The following is a 21,984-nucleotide window of genomic DNA, read 5'->3' on the forward strand; positions in this document are numbered from 1 at the left end:
TCTCCATCAAATCTAAATGAGATCCTTGCCGGGTAGAGTAATCTTGGTTGTCGGTTCTTCCCTTTCATCACTTAAGTATATCATGCCACTCCCTTCTGGCTTGCAGAGTTTCTGCTGAGAAATCAGCTGTTAACCTTGTGGGAGTTCCCTTGTATGTTATTTGTCGTTTTTCCCTTGCTGCTTTCAATAATTTTTCTTTGTCTTTAATTTTTGCCACTTTGATTACTATGTGTCTCGGCGTGTTTCTCCTTGGGTTTATTCTGTATGGGACTCTCTGCGCTCCCTGGACTTGGGTGGCTATTTCCTTTCCCATGTTAGGGAAGTTTTCGACTATAATCTCTTCAAATATTTTCTCTGGTCCTTTCTCTCTCTCTTCTCCTTCTGGGACCCCTATAATGCGAATGTTGTTGTGTTTAATGTTGTCCCAGAGGTCTCTTAGGCTGTCTTCATTTCTTTTCATTCTTTTTTCTTTATTCTCTTCCATGGCAGTGAATTCCACCATTCTGTCTTCCAGGTCACTTATCTGTTCTTCTGCCTCAGTTATTCTGCTATTGATTCCTTCTAGTGTAGTTTTCATTTCAGTTATTGTATTGATCATCTCTGTTTGTTTGTTCTTTAATTCTTCTAGGTCTTTGTTAATCATTTCTTGCATCTTCTCAATCTTTGCCTCCATTCTTATTCCGAGGTCCTGGATCATCTTCACTATCATTATTCTGAATTCTTTTTCTGAAAGGTTGCCTATCTCCACTTCATTTAGTTGTTTTTCTGGGGTTTTTTTCTTGTTCCTTCATCTGGTACATAGCCCTCTGCCTTTTCATCTTCTCTATCTTTCTGTAACTGTGGTTTTTGGTCCACAGGCTGCAGGATTGTAGTTTTTCTTGCTTCTGCTGTCTGCCCTCTGGTGGTTGAGGCTATCTAAGAGGCTTGATGGGAGGCTCTGGTGGTGGGTAGAGCTGACTGTTGCTGTGGCGGTCAGAGCTCAGTAAAACCTTAATCCACTTGACTGTTGATGGGTGGGGCTGGGTTCCCTCCCTGTTGCTGTGGCGGTCAGAGCTCAGTAAAACCTTAATCCACTTGACTGTTGATGGGTGGGGCTGGGTTCCCTCCCTGTTGGTTGTTTTGCCTGAGGCAATCCAACACTGGAGCCTACCCGTGCTCTTTGGTGGGGTTAATGGCAGTCTCTGGGAGGGCTCACGCCAAGGAGAACTTCCCAGAACCTCTGCTGCCAGTGTCCTTATCCCCACGGTGAAACAGAGCCACCACTCGCCTCTGCAGGAGACCCCCCAACACCAGCAGGTAGGTCTGGTTCAGTCTCCCCCAGGGTCACTGCTCCTTCCCCTGGGTCCCGATGCACACATTACTTTGTGTGTGCCCTCCAAGAGTGGGGTCTCTGTTTCCCCCAGTCCTGTCAAAGTCCTGCAATCAATTCCCACTAGGCTTCAAAGTCTGATTCTCTAGGAATTCCTCCTCCCGTTGCCGGACCCCCAGGTTCGGAAGCCTGACGTGGGGCTCAGAACCTTCACTCCAGTGGGTGGAATTCTGTGGTATAAGTGTTCGCCAGTCTGTGAGCCACCCACCCAGCAGTTATGGGATTTGATTTTACTCTGATTGCGCCCCTCCTACCGTCTCACTGTGGCTTCTCCTCTGTCTTTGGACGTGGGGTATCCTCCTTGGTGAAGTCCAGGGACTTCCTGTCAATGATTGTCCAGCAGCCAGTTGTGATTCTGGTGCTCTCGCAAGAGGGAGTGAGAGCACGTCCTTCTACTCCGCCATCTTGGTTAATCTCCACTCTTTTTTTGTTTTGAAGAGATAGAAACTTGAGTCCAAAAAGATTTAGTGGCCCTGAACTAAGCTCACAGGGTCAGTCAGTGATAGAACAAAACAAGAAACTAGATAGGTTCCCAATTCAAGCCTCTTGTTTGTCCCAGATAAATATAGGTGTGGTTTACATTGACAATTTGTTATGACATCTGCAGCTTATTAAGACAGTGATAGACAACCTAGCCACTTAGCTAATTAAATCATCTAATTTCTGCATGAGCATATTACAGTATACTATAGTCCCTGTAGCTACCTACCCTTATTTTTCTTTTCCTGCTTATATACTTATTTTTAATCTTGTGTGTTTTTTTAAGCCACCCTAAATCACTTTTTTGAATGATAATAGTATCGAAATAAATACTCAAAGTGATGCTTTGTGTTCATGCTAATTACTCATGTTTCCATAGTGTCTATGGTATGTCAGAGATCCTGGCAATGTTAATTATCCTAACAGTATTTCATCTTTTCCATCTATCAGAGGTAGCAGTAAAAACAAATTTCAAGTGGAGTGCCTAAAAAATATATCATTCTTTCATTGCTTCACAAGGTAAAGACACTGTAATCCCCATAATAAAATTCTTGAAATTGTTTTTATCAAGCCTAGAAAATAACTTAGGAGTGTATTTAGTATCTTAAAGTGAAAGACTGGCTGATGGGATTGAAATGTTACCTAGGTATTCAAAAGGGCATTGTGATTTATGGTCAACTGATTTTCACCAAGGCTGCCAAGGGCATTCAGTGGGAAAAGAATAGCCTTTTCAACAAATGATACCAGGACAACTGGCTAGCCACATGCAGAGGAATGAATCTGGAGCCCTACCTCATACCATATTATACAAATTAACGCAATATGGATCAAAGATCTAAATGTAAAAGCTAAAATTATAAAATTTCTAAAAGGAAATGCAGGTGAAAATCCATGTGATCTTGGGTTAGGCAATGGTTTCTTAGATATGATATGAAAAGCAAAGCACAAGAACAAAAAAAAAATAGATAAATTGGACTTCATCAAACTAAAAACTTTGTCAAAGGACACTATCAAAGAAATGAAAAGATAATCTATAGAATGGGAGAAAATATTACAAATTATATATATATGTATGTATATATGACAAGTGGGCAAAGGACTTGACTAGACATTTCTCCAAAGAAGATACACAAATGACCAATAAGCACTGTAAAGATGCTCAACATCAAAACTGATGAGGTATCACTTCATACCCCCTAGGATCGTAGCATATAATTTTAAAATGGGCAACAATTATTGGTGAAGATGTGGAGAAATTGGAACTCTTGTACATTGCTAGTGGAAATATAAAATGGTACACCTTCTGTGGAAATGTCTGGAACTTTTGTGGCAGTTCCTCAAAAAGTTAAACATAATTGTCATCTGTCCCAGGAATTCTGCTCCCAGGCATATATCTAAGAGCTTAAAAACATATGTTCACACAGATATGTACACACAAATTGTAGCTTTATTCAAAATAACCAAAAAGTGGAAACAACCCAAATGTCCATTAACTGAGAAATGAATAAACAAAATGTAGTATATTCATAAAATGAAATATTATTCAGACATAAAAAACAATGAAGTACTGTTACATGCTACAACATGGATAAAGGTTGGAAATATTATGCTACATGAAAAAAGCCAGACACAAAGGCCATGTATTTTATGACTCCAAACGTCCACAGTAGGCAAATCCATAGAGTCAGAAAGTAGATTAGTGGTTGTCAGGGGATAGAAGGGAGATGTGAATTGGGACTAACTGCTAATAGGTACAGGGTTTCTTTCTGAGGTGATAAAAATGTTCTGTGATTAGATATTGGTGATGGTTACACAACATTGTGAATATACTGAAAACCACAGAAGTGTATACTTTAGAATGGTGAATTTATGTTATATGAACATCTTAATGTAAAATACTGAAAGTTTTTTAAAGCATGTATACCCGAAGATAAAATAAAGGTGTTATAAAAGGTTAGAGACTGTTATGAAGGATTTCCAATCATAAGGGAGTGAAATAATTTGGTACCCCCCAAATCCCCTATGACTGATAGAGAACTTTGTCTACTCTGTGGCTTTCAGAGGATTAAGAGAAAGGCTCTGTGGTGTGGTTTTTACAGCTTGACAGGAAGAATCAGTCATTGGATGACCCTCTGCTCAGAGTCAGGGAATGTCGTTAGAGCTGTTATGCAAGTTGAGACAATAAAAGTGAATTACCTCCACTGAGTAAATCACCTGTAGTTCAGAAATAGCAAAAAAGTTGGAAAACTAATAGAGCATAGGGGTAGGACTGATGGGATGTGATTTTTCTTTTTTAATGTACAGTCCAACGGCAGCTCTCCCTAGATTTTGTGCTAAAATAAGAGCATTTTCACACATTTTAATTGCTCTGTGATAACAACAGTGTGAACTCCATCCACAAACATTTATCTACTTAATTTTGCTCTAATTTCGGTGTAGCAAGCATTTACCTTGTAAGTGGGAGTAACTGTCCGTTTAGTAAAAAGAAGTCCCTTCTCACATTGCTAATCCTGTTGTGCATTTCTGTAATAAAGATTAATAACAAATGGCCTTTTATATTTTTCCATTTTTAGCTTGCATTTATAGAATACCATTTACAAAGTAACATCTTTATGAACTGGAACCCTAATTGCTCCTTAAACATTAGTAAAGAATATTTAAAAATTGTAGAAGTTAAGGCTTTACAATTTTCTGATCAGGATTTTAAATGAGGCTTTTTTGCCTTTATAAAACTTTATAGTACTTGGTGCTATAATGTTCATGATAAACCATATAGAACTGTCTTTGAGGTACATTTTTTAAATGAGATTTATATAACTTAATAGCTATCTAAATTTTTCAATTATTTTCCAGACCTGTCATTTACTCCATCATTTATAGTGATGCTACAGGACGGAGAGGAATGGATAAAAACATTGGCGAGCAACTCAATAAAGCTTATGAAGCCTTTCGACAGGCATGCATGGATAGAGATTCAGCAGTAAAAGAACTACAGCAAAAGGTATGTGGTTTTGGTTTTGAAAGTTATTTACCCTGGTAAATGGAATTTGAGTCTTGTGCAATGGAAAATATTATATTGTTAGAAAGTGCCTTGAAGAACTAAAACACAGTGATATATTAATGGATGAAATTTGAGATTTTTATTTGCTATCTTTTTTAAAACCATTGTGACCTGTGGGAAGAATTCATTTTAAGGTGATTGTATTGAGGAAAGATAAGAATGTTATCTTCCATAAATAATTTTTAAGTAAAATGACAAACTGAAAGTCAGAAGTATTACTATCTCAGCTAGTTTTATTTTTTGGGTTTTTTTTTACATTGTTATTTGGCTGGTGAGAGGACTGTACAAATCTTAAAATATCCTGGAACTAAATTTGTTATTAATTTATAATAGTCTTCCATTCTTTAAATGTAACAGTTAAAAATCAACTATTTCAGTGAAGTCTTTAGTGGCTTACCAGAATGTTCAGCTTTTTAAAATTACTCCTGTACACATAAAACTTCTGTTTAGTGCTTTTAGTTTCAAAAGAAAGTAAATTGGAAGAAAGGTATACCCAGGCAAAAATTACTTGGTCTAGTCGTTACCAGGCACATGTCTGTTATTGGTCCATTATAAGGTTTTCACTGATCTACAGCAAAATGAGAAAAATGAGAATAATGTAATGAACTTCTTACAATGCTGAATTTGTTCCGTTTAAAATTCTGTTCTTTATTCTGATACTGTTTCCATGTTTCTGTACTGTCAGAATAAAGAGCAAAATTTTATTAACATATATATTCATTGAATGATGATCATAGAGTTTTTTGTTCGCTTGTTTAATATCATTACTTAGTGTTTTGGGGGTCCCCAATACCACCCACACATTCTGCGATTCTCTAGAAGGACTCACAGGACTTAGTATACTGTCATACTCAGAGCTAAGATTTATTACAGAGACATTGTAAAGATACACAGCCAGATCACTAATGGAAAAAGACATAAGGTGGAGTCTAGAGGAATCTGTGCGCAGGCTTTCTACGCTCTTTCCCTCCTGTGAGAGGTCACACAGAGTGCACCCTCTCTGCAGCTTCAAAAATTCACTCAACACACTTGCAGTGTTTTGGCATGGGGAACTCCATTTGAGACTCAAGAGCTTGGGTTTTTTTTTAAGGGCTGGTTACATAGGCACCCTCTGTCAACCAAAATTTCAGATTCTCAGAAAGAAAGTAGTTATTCACCATAAATCTCATGGTATAGTCTAAGTAGGCTGGCACAGCATTTAGAATCTTATCACTTAAATGTTTTCAAAAATCAAGTTCCCAGATGCCATCAAGGGCCAGCCTTGCAAATAGGCCTTTCTGAAGATAAACAGCCTAAGGCCTGCTATGTTAAATTATTCCTGCACAGGCAGTTGAAAGTGGAGGATCTTATGTTGGTTCCCTCAATTAAAAAAAAAATTTACTAGCCTGTGAAATTCTGAAGTCTAAGAAATATGCTAGCCATGCGGTTCTTAGTTTCTTCCATAAATTTAGGAACTACACAATTCCCTTCCTCCTTTCCATTTGATACATCTACTATAAAGCTAGCTGTTATACATACTTCACTGCATTCCTCAGAAATTATCATTATTCTTTGTGATTCTCCTTTTGATTTACAAAAGAATACTCACAGTTATACAGGTAAACTTAATGGGCTAGAGGTCTTCATTAGGGGTGCATAAGAGAAACAGAGATGGGATAATGACAGGCACTTTCTCGATTATTGAAATGAAGTTTGGATTTCTTTTCCTTTCCAGTTCATGTATAAGGCATAATCACTTTTTAAAAAACAAAACAAAAACTCCCAGCTTTTATTCTTCTTATTTTCCCATTAGGTTCATTAAGAAACTTCAACAATGCTGTACTTGTTCTAGGAAAGTTAGGAAACACAGAATTAGGGAAAAGGAGTATTGAGATATTCTTGGGTTAAGGCAGACACAGGAATTTCTCTGTCTCCTCCTCTTTCTGCACTGGCCAGTGGTAAGCAATTGAAAACTTTTGTAATTTAATCTCTTATCTGCCATGGAAGAACCCTTCACTCACAGCAGCAATTATCTTAAAGAGGGGAAAGGGAAATATTTTTTTACATTTCTCAAGAACAGGGGAAGAAAAAATGTATACTATATATTCTTATATGTTAAACTCTAAATATCCTGATTTATTTAAGAAACATGATTGAGTGTCTGCTGTGTACTGGGTCCTTAATGAGGCTCTGAGAATACTGAAATAAAATATAGTTTATGTCCTTAAGGAACTTTCAATAAGTAAAAAAGGAAAATCAAGTTATTACCATAGCATACTAAGTGCTACAGTAGAGATCTGTGCAGGATAATATGTGAGCACAGAGAAGAGGCATCTGTCTCAGTCTGGAAGGATCGGGTCATAAGCCCACTACTAAGCCCAACCCTTTAGCTAAGATTAGGAGGAGTTGGGTAAATTAGGGAAGACGGATCCTGCAAGCTGAGAGAGAATAGTATATAATAAAATCTTGGAAATGAGGGAATGTATGGTATGTTTTATGTACCATAAGGTGATCCTGTGGCTCCAAAAGGAACTATAGGGCAGTATAGGAAAAGAAGCTGTGAAGGTAGATTAGAGCCCTATCTCGATGATTATGACTATGTAGTTTGTACTGTATTCTTATTCATTCAAAATTTATTGAAGGATTTAATATATGCTTTAGAAAAGTCTTCCTGACAGTGGGATAGAGGATAAATAGGATAGAGAATAGTCTGGAATTCACTCAACAAACATATATTGATGCTAAGCAATGGTGTAAGATCCAGGAATATAAAAATAAGTGGCAACCATCAAGTTGCATTTTAATATATATATATATAAAATTATATTTCTATTAATATACATATATTAAATACGTATGTACATATGCTTCAATTTACAAAAGAAAGAATGAATGCAATCATTTCAAGCGATCAAAATGAGCACTTAAATTAAGCATTGGGAATAAATTTGGGAAGAAACCTAAGATTTATTTAGGAGATAGAATGAAAAGCAGGTGGCATCTGAATGTAGGCCACTTCTGAGGGTGATGGCATAGATTCTAAGATGATACCCATGTATCTGGAAGAGAAGACCGGATTAATCGTGGTGCTGATGAACTGAAACCAAGAATGGAGAAGAAGGTTCAGATTTAAGGGATTGGGAAATAAGATGTATAATTAGATTTTAGTTATTAGGTTTGGTTACCTATGGGACATGCAGGTGAAAATGTCCAATGGATGGTTGCAAATATGGACCTAAAAGCCTAGGTAGAGTTCTGAATTGGAGATTATAGATATAGGTTATAGAACAACAGATTTCATCATAGCCTTGAATGTTTACAACATTTCTGAGTTATATGTGTGGGGTGAAGGAATATATGAAGGACAGGAGGGTAAGAGGAAGAAAATAAGGAAAACCAGTTGGTCGCTGGAGATTCAGAAATAGGTTAAGGAATTTACTATGAACAAGAGGAGAAACACCCATTCCTCTAAGAATTGGAGGGAGCAAGAGAGAGAAATAGCTGCAAATGAAAATAAGTTTGCAGATAAGAGGTGGAGGTGGCAGGAAGTTAAAAGGGTTATCATGAATCACTTATATCTGGAATCCAAAAAAAGTCAAACCTGTGAAAAACAGAGAGTAAAATGGTGGTTACTAAGGAATTGGAGGGGGGCAGATAAGACTGATGGTATTTAAATTTGTAACAAGTAGTAAATAAGCCATAGAGATCCAATGCACAGTATAACGAATATAGATAATAGTATTGTACTATAATTATTTAATGTGATAAATCTGACTACAACAATCCTATTACAATATATAAATGTATCAAAGTAACACACTGTACACCTTAAACTTACAAAATGTTACATGTCAAATTTATTCAATTTAAAAAATCAAATAAACAAAAAATAGTAGGGTTATCATAAGAGAGTCCATTTTTTTCCTGTGAAATACAAGATAAGGTCATCTACTGAGTGAAATGACTTTAGGATATTCTGAAAGTTGTAATAAAGACTTAAAGCTTCAGTTAAGAAAAGAAAGAAGAAAAATTTTGCATCCAGCCTTTACCATGAATTTTTGGTGGTGTCAATCCATGTTTGCTGGTTATTTTTTCAGCAAGTTTCTTGATATAGAAGTAGAACAAGTGGGTGGCCAAATTCAGGATTAAGAGATTGTAGAGTTAAGAGTAGAAGAATTTCTGGTTAGGTGGCCAGAAAGTGCGTACTAAAGCAATTGAAATATGTGCTTTGCGATATAAGCTAAAATCAGAAAGAAGCTAATCTAGGAGGAATCTAACAGACTAAGAACAAAAAGAGGGTTTATGGCTGAAGTGTTCATGAAGTGAGAGAACAGATACAGAGGGAGTAGAAGAATGTGAGAGTTCAAAGGATAGGTTATTGTCAATGAGTAAATATTGATGTTTATGATCTTCTATCTTCATAATGAGTCATAAAAGTGGGTAGCTGGAATGAGATTGAGGAATTCAAGAAACTCTAAGACTAGGGCAATTCTCCTAGAATGGTGGTAGGTTTAGGAGCATTTAGAGGGACTGTTGTGAAAGGAAGAGCAAAAATTCTTGAATGTGAGGAAATGACTAGTATCTTGGAAGATAACTGTTTTGAGGAGAGACTGGTATAATTGGATGCCTTGTGAATGGTCTTTTGCTTAAGTTTAAACGAGTAATGGCCCAGAAGTGGCAATAATGAAGCAAGATCATACTTATCTTTTTGTTCTCCCACATCTAACTCCATCACCCAACCCCTGTGGTTTGATATGACACTAGACAGCTTCATATGAGGGGGTTACAGAGGCATCTGTATCCTCAAGAGACAGCATAATTATTCCCATTTTAATGTGAGATGCCAGGCTTGCTGAAATGCACATTCTTAACCACTTAACCACTGGACCACCAGGGAAGTAACATGGCCCTTTCAAAAGAACAAAATAAATTTCCAGAAACAGCCCCTGAAGAAACACATGCATCAGACTTAGTAGACAAAGACTTTAAAATAACTGTTGTAAATATGCTCAAAGAGCTGAAGGAAGCCAGACTCAAAGAACTAAAGGAAATCAGGAAAGCAATAATATGAACAAAATAAAAATTTTACTAGAGGGGTTCAAGAATACACTTGAACAGGCAGAGGAAAGAATCAATGAACTTAAAGACAGGTCATTTGAAAAAATGGAGCCTGAGGTACAAAAAGAAAAAAGAAAGAAAAGTCAACAGAACCTAAGGGACTTATAGGACACTATCAAGTGCAGCAATATATGCATCATGGGAGAAGGAGAAGAGAGAAATTCTTTTGAAGAAATAGATTATTTGAATAAATAATAAAACTTCTCAAGTTTGAGGAATAACATGGATATACAAATCCAGGAAGCTCAACACACTTCATGTAGGATAAATCCAAGAGTCCTACATCAAGACAAATTATAATCAAACTGTTGAAAGACAAAGGTAGAATCTGGAAAGCAGCAGGAGGAAAGTGATTCATCATGTACAAGGGAGCCCCAGTAAGGCTGTCAGTGGATTTCTCAGCAAAAACCTTGCAGACCAGAAGACAATGGGATGATGTATTTAAAGTATTGAAGAAAAAAAACTGTTAACCAAGAATTTTATATCTGGCAAAACTGTCCTTCAGAAATGAGGGAGAAATTAAAATATTCCCAGACAAACAAAAGTGGAAGGAGTTCATTACCCCTAGACCTGACTTACAAGAAGTGCTAAGGAATGTCCAAGTTGAAGTGAAAGAGTGCTAGAGAGTAACTTGAAGCCAAGTAAAAATATAAAGTCCTCTGGGAAAGGTAAATACATAGACAAATATAAAAATCAGTATTATTGTAATTTTGGTTTGTAACTCTGCTTTTTATTTTCTATAGGATTTAAAAGACAGATGTATAAAAAATAATTTTAAGTCTATATTAATGGGTACACAGTATATAAAAGTGAAATTTGTGACATCAATAACAAAGTGGGGGGCAGAGCTGTAAAGGCATAAGGTTTTTTTTTTTTTTTTTTTTAAAGAAATTCACGTTCTTTTATTTATTTATTTATGACTGTGTTGAGTCTTCGTTTCTGTGTGAGGGCTTTCTCTAGTTGCGGCAAGTGGGGACCACTCTTCATCGCGGTGCGCGGGCCTCTCACCATCGCGGCCTCTCTTGTTGCGGAGCACAGGCTCCAGACGCGCAGGCTCAGTAATTGTGGCTCACGGGCCCAGTTGCTCCGTGGCATGTGGGATCCTCCCAGACCAGGGCTCGAACCCGTGTCCCCTGCATTGGCAGGCAGATTCTCAACCACTGCGCCACCAGGGAAGCCCCAAGGCATAAGGTTTTTGTATGCAACTGAAGTTAAGTTGTTGTCGATTTGAGATAGATTGTCATAACTTCAGGATATTATATGTAATCTCAGTGATAACCACAAAGAAAATATAAAATATGCACAAAAGGAAAGGAGAAGGGAATCAAAGTGTGTCACTACAAAAGACCAACTAAATACAGAGGAAGGCAGTAGCAGAATAAATGAGGAACAAAATGCTATAAGACATACAAAAAATAAAGAACAAAATGACAAAAGTAAGTACTTCCCTATGGGTAATTACTTTAAGTGTAAATGGGTCACACCCTACTCAAAAGACATAGATTAGCATAATGGATTAAAAAAAACAGGATTCCACTATGTGCTGTCTGTAAGACTCACTTTAGAATTTAAAACATGCATAGATTGAAAATGAAAGGATGGGAAAAGACTCCATGCAAATAGTAACCAAAAGAGAGCAATGTGGCTATACTAATATCAGACAAAGTAGACTTTATGTCAAAAATTGTTACAAAAAAAAGGAGGGACATTACATAGTGATAAAAGGATCACGGTATCAAGAAGATATAACAGTTATAAACATATATGCACTGAACATCAAAACTCAAAAATATACGAAGCACACATTTATAGTATTTAAGGGAAGAAATAGATGACTCTACAGTAACAGTAGGCGGCTTCAATATCTCACTTTCAACACTTCCATTAATGGATAGAACAACCAGACAAAGATGATCAATAAGGAAATAGAAGACTTGAACAACATCATGGACCAATTGGAAATAGCAGACATATACAGAATATTCCACCCAGCAGTAGTAGAATTCACATGTTTTTCAAGTTAACATGAAACATTCTCTAAGACCATATTTTAAGCCATTAAAAAGGCACATAAATTTAAAAAGATTGAAATCATACAAAGTGTCTTTTCTAATCACAGTGGAATGAAACTAGAAATCAATGGCAGAAGGAAAACTAAGAAATTCACAAGTATGTGGAAATTAAATAACACACTCTTAAATAACCAATGGGTCAGAGAAAAAATCATAAGGGAAATTAGAAAATATCTTGGAGACAAATGAAAATGAAAGCACAACATACCAAAACTTATGGGATGCAGTGAAAGCAGTGCTGAAAGGGTGAAGAAAGATCACAAATCAGTAACCTAACTTTACACCTTAAGAAACTAAAAAAAGAACAAAATAAACCCAAAGCTACCAGAAAGAAGGAAATAGTAAAGATTAGAGCAATGATAAACAAAATAGAGACTAGAAACTAATAAAGCCAATGAAACCAAGAATCGGTTCTTCTAAAAGATCAACAAAATTGACAAATCTTTAGCCAAATTGATTAAGAAAAAGAAGACTCAAATAACTAAAATCAGAAATGAAATAGGGGACGATACTACCAATTTTACAGAAATAAAAAGAATTCCAAAAGTACTATGAACAATTGTACACCAACAAATTAGATAACCTAGATAAAATCGACAAATTCCTAGAAACACACAACCTACCAAGACTGGAACATTGAGAAATAGAAAATCTGAATAGACCTATATCTAGTAAAGAGGTTGAAACAGTAACCAAAAAGTTTACAACAAAGAAAGCCCAGAACTTAATGGCTTCCCTGGTGATTTCTACCAAACATTCAAAGAAGAGTTAACACCAAACCTTCCCACACTCTTCCAAAATATTGATCAAGATAGAACACTTTCCTAACTCAGTTCTATGAAGCCAGCAACCCTAATCCCAAAGCCAGACAAAGGCACTACAAGAAAACTACAGGCTGATATGTCTTATGAATATTAATACAAAAATCCTCAACAAAATACTAGCAAACGAAATTCAACAGCATTTTAAAAGGATTATACACCTTGACCGAGTGCGATTTATTCCTGCAATGCAAGGATGGTCAAGTCAATCAATGTAATCAAAATCAGTCAATGTAATACACCACTTTAACAGAATGAAGAGGGGGACAAAAACCACACGATCATCGCAATTGATGCAGGAGAATTGATAACACCTTTTTTTTAATAAAAGCGCTCAACAAACTAGGACTAGAAGGAAACTATTGCAACGTAATAAAGGCCATATATGAAAAACCCACAGCTAATATAATACTCCATGGCGAAAGACTGAAAGCTTTTTCTCTGAGATCAGGAACAAGACAAGGATGCCCACTTTCACTACTTCTATTCAACATAGGACTGTAAGTCCTACCCAAAGCAATTAGGCAAGAAAAGCAATATCCAAATTGGAAAGGGAGAAGAAAAATTATCTCCATTTGTTTGCAGATTACTTGATCCTGTATGTAGAAAACCCGAAAGATTCCATCAAATAAACTAGTAGAACTAATAAACAAATTCAGCAAAGTTGTAGGGTACAAAGTCAACACTCAGAAATCATTAACATTAAACAAACTGAACAGGAAATTAAGAAAATTCAATTTAAAATAGTATCAAAATGAATAATATACTTAAGAATAAACTTAACCAAGTAGGCGACAGACTTACTGAAAACTACAAAATGTTGCTGAAAGAAATTAAAAGAAGAGGGAGTTCCCTGGTGGCTTAGTTGTTAGGATTCCAGGCTTTCACTGCAGGGGCCCGGTTCAATCCCTGGTCGGGGAACTGAGATCCTGCAAGCTGCACAGAGCAGCCAGAAGAAAAAAAAAAATAAAAGTAGAAACATATGGGGGAAAGTCTGTGCTCTTGGTTGGACCCTTACCTTTCACCATATACAAATTAACTTAAACCTGATCAAAGACCTAAATGCAAGAGCTACCATAAAACTCTTAGAAGAAATCATAGAGGGAGAGCTTCATGACATTGGGTTTGGCAATGACTTCTTAGATATGACACCAAAAGCACAGACAACAAAAGAAAAATTAGATAAGTTGGACTTCATTAAAATTAAAACTTCTGTGCATCAAAGGACGCTGTCAACAGAGTGAAAGGCAACCCAAGTGATGGGCGAAGATAATTGCAAATCATTTATCTGATAAAGGATTGATATTTAGAATATATAAAGAACTCCTACTCTCAACAACAAAAAACAACGTGATTAAAAAATAGGCAAAGGACTTGAATAGACATTCTCCAAAGAAGTTAAAACAAATGACCAATAAGCACATGAAAAGATGCTCGACATCATTGGGGAAATGCAAGTTAAAACCACAGTAAGACACCACTTTGTACCCATTGAGATGGCTATTATAAAAAATAAAATTTTAAAAAAAAACCAAAATCAGTATTGGTGAGGATGTGGGGAAATTAGAACTCTCGTACATTGCTGATGGGAATGTAGAATAGTGTATCCACTGTGGAAAATAAATGATGTTTCTTCAAAACAAAACATAGGATTACCATATAATCTAGCAATTCCACTTCTGGGTATGTACCCAAATGAACTGAAAGCAGGAATTCAAAGAGATATTTGTATGCCCATGTTCATAGCAGCCTTATTTAGAGGCCAAAAGGTGGAAACAACCCAAGTGCCCCTCAATGGATGAATAGATAAACAAAATGTGGTATATACATACAATGGATAGACTAGTTGGATTCAGAGAGACAGAAAGTAGTAGGGTGGTTCCTAGAGACTGGGGGAAGGGAGTGGGGAATTAGTGTTTAAAAGGACAGATTTTCAGTTGGGGAAGATGAAAAAATTCTGGAGATGGATGGTGTGATGGTTGCACAACAATGTAAGTGTACTTAACGCCACAGAACTGTACACTTAAAAATGGTTAAAATGGCAAATTTTATGTTACATATATTTTACCACAACTTTCAAAAAATCTATTACCAAAAAACAAAAATCAGTGTAGCCTAGATTCTCCTACTATCAATGTTTTATTGCTGTTCACCTGTCATTCATCAGTTTGTACAGATTCGCCTGCCTTTTACCACTTAGCTGTCCATACTCCAAGTCAGTTCTTCTCACAGCATTTCTTCTAGTTCACTGCAGTTTAAGACTCAGAAGCTCCTCTTTGAAAAGTCAGTGTGCTACATCCATTTAAGAACATTCTGTCAAGCAAAGACATCTGAGTATTCCAAATCAATAAAGGAGACAAAGACAAATAAGGCAGGTAAGTGATTTTTTTTAATACTATTGGCCAAAATTACAAAAGCAGCACATCTTATTGAAAAAAATGCAAATAATCCAAGATACACAGAATATAAAGTGATGGTCCTCTCCCTCACTTCCCAGAGGTAGTCACTGTTAGTAATATATGTATATCCTTCCAGAATATGTGAATCATGTTTTTTCAAAAGTGGAGTTATGCTAATTTGAAAAAGGTTTTAAATTTTTTAAAATGTCTTTATCTTCACCATCATCATCACTAAGATTTATTGAGGCTTACGTTTGCCAAAGTGCTTTACAGTCATCTGATTTAATCATTATACAGCTCTTATGAGGAAGAATTATCTTTCATATGAGGAAACTGAAGTACAAAAAGGGTGAAATAACTTGCCCATAACCACATCACTAATAAGTAGTAGAACTATGATTTGAAAAAAAAAAAATTGCTTGACCACAGATTTCATGTCTATGACTTCTTTGCCTAAAATCATCCATAGTCTTTCAAGTTCACACATACAGAACTACCTCATTCCATCTAATAACTGATCATATCTCTTGTACTACCTCTTACTTAAAGCACTGTTTTTCTTTAACATTTCAGACACCATATTTGATTTTTCTCATTCCTTTTTGGGTTGCATTTCCTCATTCTTCTCTGTAGGTTTATTCTCTACTACCAGGTCACTAAACATTAGACTTATTCAAGGCCTTCTTTGCATCTTACTTTATATTCTTGTATGAGCTATTTCATCTTCTCCTGTGGCTTCAAATACCTATGACAGTGACTCCTAAATTTATCTCCCTACTCCAGATTTACCCTCTGAGCTCTAGACCCATATATCTTATTGTCACTTGGAAGGCACATTAAGCTGAATGTCAGACCTGAACTTATATATCCACTATTTTTTTCCCACCTATACCATATTAATAGAGTAATGAGTTTTATAAGGTACTGTGTGGAATAATACTGCCTTTTATCCTAAATTACCTCACTTAAATTTCAAAGGATGATCCTTCATACTGCTACTAATACCCTACTATTGATCATCAAGTATATTTACTTTCCCTGGCCCCTAAGAGGTGTTCTTCTCTATACCAAATTTTCCATTGTTACATCTAGGCACACCTACCACCATGACATTAAATTGTTTGTCTTAGAACCTCTCGTCTATAAGAAAACGTGAATATTTTTAGCTCTTCCTTATAGGATAGCCTTTATTCTAGACCATAAAAAAAATGTCAGGTAATCCCAGAAAATACTGAACGAATTGTATCCTTTTCCCTCCTTCAATCCTTAAATTCATATTACTTCAGAAAGCAGAAAGGAGAATTAACTTTTTATGAATGAGCATATTTTACAAGAGTCACATACTTTATATGTAAATACTCCCAGCCCTACAAAGTTGGCATTGTTAACCCTGTTTTTAAATGAAGAAACTGAGACTCTCAGAAATAAGTTAATTTTTTAACATAAGTGGCAGAATCTATACTGAAACAGTTTATCTGACTCAAAAGTCCATATTCATTATACTAACCTAGTTAAATCACAGCCCATTCCAAGTTTTCAAACTGTTTTCTTCCCATTGCTATAAATAACCAAATATAATCTTCCCTATCCTTGGATAAATCCTTACTTTGTGATTTATACATCTCTTACTAAGAGAGGCTAGAGTATAAAGTTTGCCATTCATATTTCTTTTATTCATCCTACAAATAATTTATGATGTTTCAGGAACATAATAAATGCTAGGGATTCAAAGATACATAAAACATAAAATGTACCTTTTAAAGGATTCACAGTCTAATATGGCTTATTCTGTTTCTTGCTTTGTATAAGCACTTAGGTATACCCAGACTAAAAGGTCTTCTGACTGTTGCAAAGTAGAGGAATATTTTAATCACAGTAGCCCCTGACATAAACAACTTTTAATGTGCTTAAAGAATAAGAGAAGAGATTATTATATAGGGCAGTGGTAGAGTTGGCTTGGCCCCTGAATTTTGTGCAGATAGAATAAGCTATTGTTACAAAGAGATCAGGAAATACCATGCTTAAATAAGATAGAAGTTTATTTCTCTCTCATGTAACAGTCCAGAAGTGAGTAGCCAGGGCTAGTCAGGCAGCTCATTCACCCCTAAATTACAGTTTCCCTCTCTGGAATCACAGTGGCTGCTCTACTTGTTATCATTTCCCTGCCAGTAAGAAGAGAGAGAAGTGGGGAAGAGCAAACAACTTCCTTTTAATGATGTAGTCCAGAATTTGGACAGGTCACTTCTGTTCATACCCTGTTAGCCAGAACTTAGTTACATGGTCACACCTAGTAGTGGGGAAGGCCAGTAAATATATTCTCTAGCTGGATGATCATGTGCCCACTTAAAAGTCTATATTACTAAAAGAAAGAATGAGAATGCATATGTGGTAATAATTAGCAGTCTTTGCCATATCTTGTGACTGACTAGTTAAGTTGCCTAGGGAGTTTCAAATATCACAAGATTCCACAGTGTGGAATTAAATATTAAATCAGTTTTATTATACCAAGTGGCTTGTCACTCATTTCTGCCAGTGTCTTGTGGGAGAAACCAAATATATTTTTAAAAGACGTAAGTACCCTCTATTGTTTCTTTGACCAAGAGAAGAATCAGTAATAAAGTAATAAAAACATCTGAAAATTTAAAAACTGATTGCCAATTTAAAAGTCAGATTACCATATTCATAAATGATTGTTACAGAAACCTTCCTGCATTTGATCTGCTTGTCCCCAGAGCCTTTGTATTATGTAATCAGAAAATATCTGCTTGTTGAGAAAAGAAGTATTTGTCTCTTCTTGCCCAGTTCTTGATTAAAAGAGAAAAATCTACAATAACTTGTATAGAAAGGAAGAAATTTTCTTAATTCTAAAATAGTTCAGATGCTGTGCTATAAACTGCTTTTTCTATGTACTGATAAGTAAGGTGAAGGATATAAAATATTTCAAATCATCCTGTGTGCTAAGCAAAGAGCCTTATTGACTAACCAGTGGGTATAAGGTGAAAACCTCAAATAAGACTAAATTTATGCCGTCTTTTTACCATAAATTACAGATCTAAATGTTTTTCTGACAATAAATGTAAAGCCATAAGGATTGTGTTGTCAGATTCCTTTATTCTAGAGCTAGTCTTGACCCATGTGAAATGTAAACTCTCAAGGCTTGTTACCTATAAAAGCTTGTAAAACATGTTTTAAAGGAATGCATAAAGGCGTAACATGCCTTTATTTTATGTACTACTTTATTTTAAAATGTCTTTACTTTCACTTAAGATGTGAATGGCCTCATTATTGTGTACTGCTCTTCCTTTTTTCCTTTCTTTGCTCCTCAAAGCATTTATCTTGGTGTAAAGTGTCGGTAGGAATAAAGTAGTTCACTCTTTTTTTTTTCTACTGAAGCTACTGGTATTAGAATAAAGGTGCTTCTGGCTGTTTCTGATCGAAGCCTTATTTCTTCTATTGTACATTGTGAGTACTTTGCCATACATTTGTTTTCCACCTATTAGAATTTAAAATGTTTGTATCCTTTGTTCCAGGTCTTAATTTTCAGAAATATGTCCTGTCAAAACTTTTAGGCAGGTATGCTAGGATATATATTCAAGAAGATTCATTAATAATTAGGAACATTTAGATTATGATACCCATTCAAAGATTATTTTGAGCACCTACTCAATGTATTGTATCAGGAACTGCTCTAAGTTACTGGGTCTACAATGAGCAGCAGAAATGCTCCCTACTTCATGAAATGGTGGCACAGACTAGTTAGGCAGAGACTAGTCAAACAATCCTGTAAATGTAAAGCTTCAAACTCTGATAAGTATTAGGAAGAAAAGTAAACTGCTTTTAAAATATCTATTAGGAATTTGACCTAATTTAGAGAAGACAATTTTTATGAAGTGATTGTAAAGAGCAGTTAGGCTGTTGCAGTAGTTCATTAATGTTTGCTGCTTGAACTGTTACGTCTACATTGGAAATGAACAAGTGGATAGATTTGAGAGTATTTAAGATTAAAATTGACACTTGGTGGTGGATTGGCAATAGAACAAGTAAATGTCAAGGATGGTTATAGCTTTCTGGATAAATAGCGGTGCCATGTATTGAGAGAAGGAATACTAGAAAAGGACTGATTTGGTGGGGTTGCGGGGGGTTTGAGGGGGTTAGTTGGAGGGAGGAGATCATCGAATTTGAGTAAGTAAAATTTGAAATACTTTTTCAGTAGCACTTAGCCGCATAGATATAGAGTTCAAAGGAGGGTTCTGCTAGAAGGAGAATTTGAAAGTCTGGGAAATAACCAACCACTGGGAATGAGATTGCCTGAAGGGAGAATATATAGCAAAAGAGGACCTTGGTAGAGCTAGATAGACTCACATGAGTCTAGCCATGGTGCTTATTTAGGGACTTGGGCATTGTGGTCAGGCAAACCTGTATTCAAATCCCAGCTCTACTACCTACTACCTACTGAGAAACCTTGAGCAGGTTATTTTGTAACTCTTTGTGCCTCAGTTTTCTCATCTATAACATGTGGGAAATAATCTCAGAAGGTTAGTTTAAGGATTAAGTGAGATAGAGAAAATAAAGCTCTCTAATTTCTGGAGCATAGTAAATAGTGAAATGATCATATGATGATAATGTGTTGATGAAAAATTTGGTTGCAGAACAGTTCACATTTTTAAAAGAAGATACATACACATGTACACAGAAGTTTTGAAAGGGCAAATGCCGAAGTGTCAGTAGTAATTACCTCTGAGGAGGAAAGGAGAGCAAAGTAAAGGAAGAGACTGTCACTTTTACTTTGTACATATCTGGGGTTTTGTTATGGTGGTGATGGTGGACATTTTGTTGTTTTTTGCATTGTTTTCAACTAATGTGCTACTTTTGTAGTTTTTAACGACAATTTTGTTTCTTAATTATTTCTGAGCCTATTTTGTCTCTTTGTAAACTTTGAACAACCAGAGTTTGTTTTTTTGCTTGACAGAATGTTTTTGATTCAATGGAGATACCACACTGATTTCTTGAAGAGAAGCTTCTGAGTCCTAGATTACAGTGAACTAGAAGGACTGAGAAACTGGCTTAGAGCATGGGGTGGTTGTGTGGTAAGTCTGGTGACAAATTGCCTATGTACAGTGATAATCAGAGCTTTAGTTAATGGACATATGCACTACATGCTATAGTAATACATATTATGTGGAAACGTTATTCATTATTACAGGAAAGTAACTAATGTTTGCAGAGAGCTTATTATGTGCCATAGTAAGCAATCTCCTTCAATTCTGTAAGTAAGTATTATTTTCATTTCAAAGTGAAAGAAACCAAGGCTCAAAGAAGCTGAATAAATTAAACAGGACCAAAGTGCAATACTGTAAAATAAAAATAGTTTACCATTTGGCATGCAGAGAAATTGGTGACAGCACTGTCACTTAATAGTAGATAATCAGATTGATAATCTGATCTGTCAAATTGCAGATCTCCTAGGTAAGTCTTGGTATCAGGAAGGTGGGAGAGGGCAGGGTTTATAACTCCCTAGTTATAGGAGAATATAGCAGAGAATGGTTTAGCAATGAGCTGTGTAAACCAGATCTCCGAGTTGCTAATCCTATACTGTCTCTTTTTTTTTTTTAACCTAAAATTGAAGTTGGTTTTTAGTTTACCAAAGTTTCAAGATAAGACAATTAGTTTGTGTCTGAAGTGTTATGTATTGGAATAATTAATATTTAATTATCTTCCTTCATGAACTGTGGAGCTTCCTATTGAGAGCTTTTGTGGTAGCCAAGCAAATCCTTCAATAAAGCTTTTGTTCTCTTTGTTAATCTTGGAACAGTTTGAAAGGTTTTTAAACCAAGGCTTTTTCTTTTAATCCATTCAATATTTACTAAAATTTTTACTCTTTTTATACTTAGAGGAAAAGAATGGTATTTCTGAATATTGGGATTAGTTCTTGAGGATGAGAAGAGATAATGTTTGACCTATTTAGAGAATTATGGATGACTTAAGGACACTTGAACTTTTTTTGCCATTTAGGAAATACGTGCTTTGGAAAATATGAAAAATGAGAATTTTTAGTATCAGCAGTAGAAAAAAATTCAATTTATAGAACTCTATATTAATATTTATGAAACCCATGAAAACTTGAGCAGCTGTATGTCCAAACTTATAGAGACTATGCTACCTTAGTTTTTTTTTTTTTTTTTTTTAATAAATTTATTTATTTATTTATTTATTTTTGGCTGTGTTGGGTCTTCGTTTCTGTGCGAGGGCTTTCTCCAGTTGCGGCGAGCGAGGGCCACTCTTCATTGCGGTGCGCGGGCCTCTCACTGTCGCGGCCTCTCCCGTTGCGGAGCACAGGCTCCAGACGCGCAGGCTCAGTAGTTGTGGCTCACGGGCCCAGCCGCTTTGCGGCATATGGGATCTTCCCAGACCAGACCAGGGCTCGAACCCGTGTCCCCTGCATTGGCAGGCAGATTCTCAACCACTGCGCCACCAGGGAAGCCGGCTGCCTTAGTTTTGAAGATGGATTGAAATTTTGCCTGGATAAAGGAACATTTCTTAAGATAAGCTTTTTGCTTTATTTATGATAGTCGAGAGTATGTATGGACAACCATTTTTAGTAAATTCAAGATGTGTACTGTATTTAATCACCATTGTTTTAAGTTTTGCTTTTGAACACTGAGAAAGAATACGAAGTACATTCTGG

At 35.9% G+C, this 21,984-nt stretch overlaps 1 protein-coding gene across 9 annotated transcripts in view; it reads left to right on the forward strand.

The window, feature by feature from the left end:
• Positions 1-21,984, forward strand: part of TANK (TRAF family member associated NFKB activator) — a 97,054-nt gene that overhangs the window by 37,462 nt on the left and 37,608 nt on the right. For 8 of the 9 annotated variants that reach the window (XM_036857755.1, XM_036857751.1, XM_036857753.1 and 5 more), the window contains exon 2: positions 4,703-4,850. In XM_036857755.1, the coding sequence (XP_036713650.1) occupies positions 4,752-4,850 (99 nt within the window). In that variant the 5' untranslated portion in view covers positions 4,703-4,751. Of the gene's footprint in view, positions 1-2,305; positions 2,369-4,702; positions 4,851-21,984 lie in introns of those variants that run through there. The other variant, XM_036857749.1, reaches the window with a different exon arrangement.

Source organism: Balaenoptera musculus, chromosome 7 (genome assembly GCF_009873245.2).
Source record: "Balaenoptera musculus isolate JJ_BM4_2016_0621 chromosome 7, mBalMus1.pri.v3, whole genome shotgun sequence".
Classification (NCBI taxonomy): domain Eukaryota; kingdom Metazoa; phylum Chordata; class Mammalia; order Artiodactyla; family Balaenopteridae; genus Balaenoptera; species Balaenoptera musculus.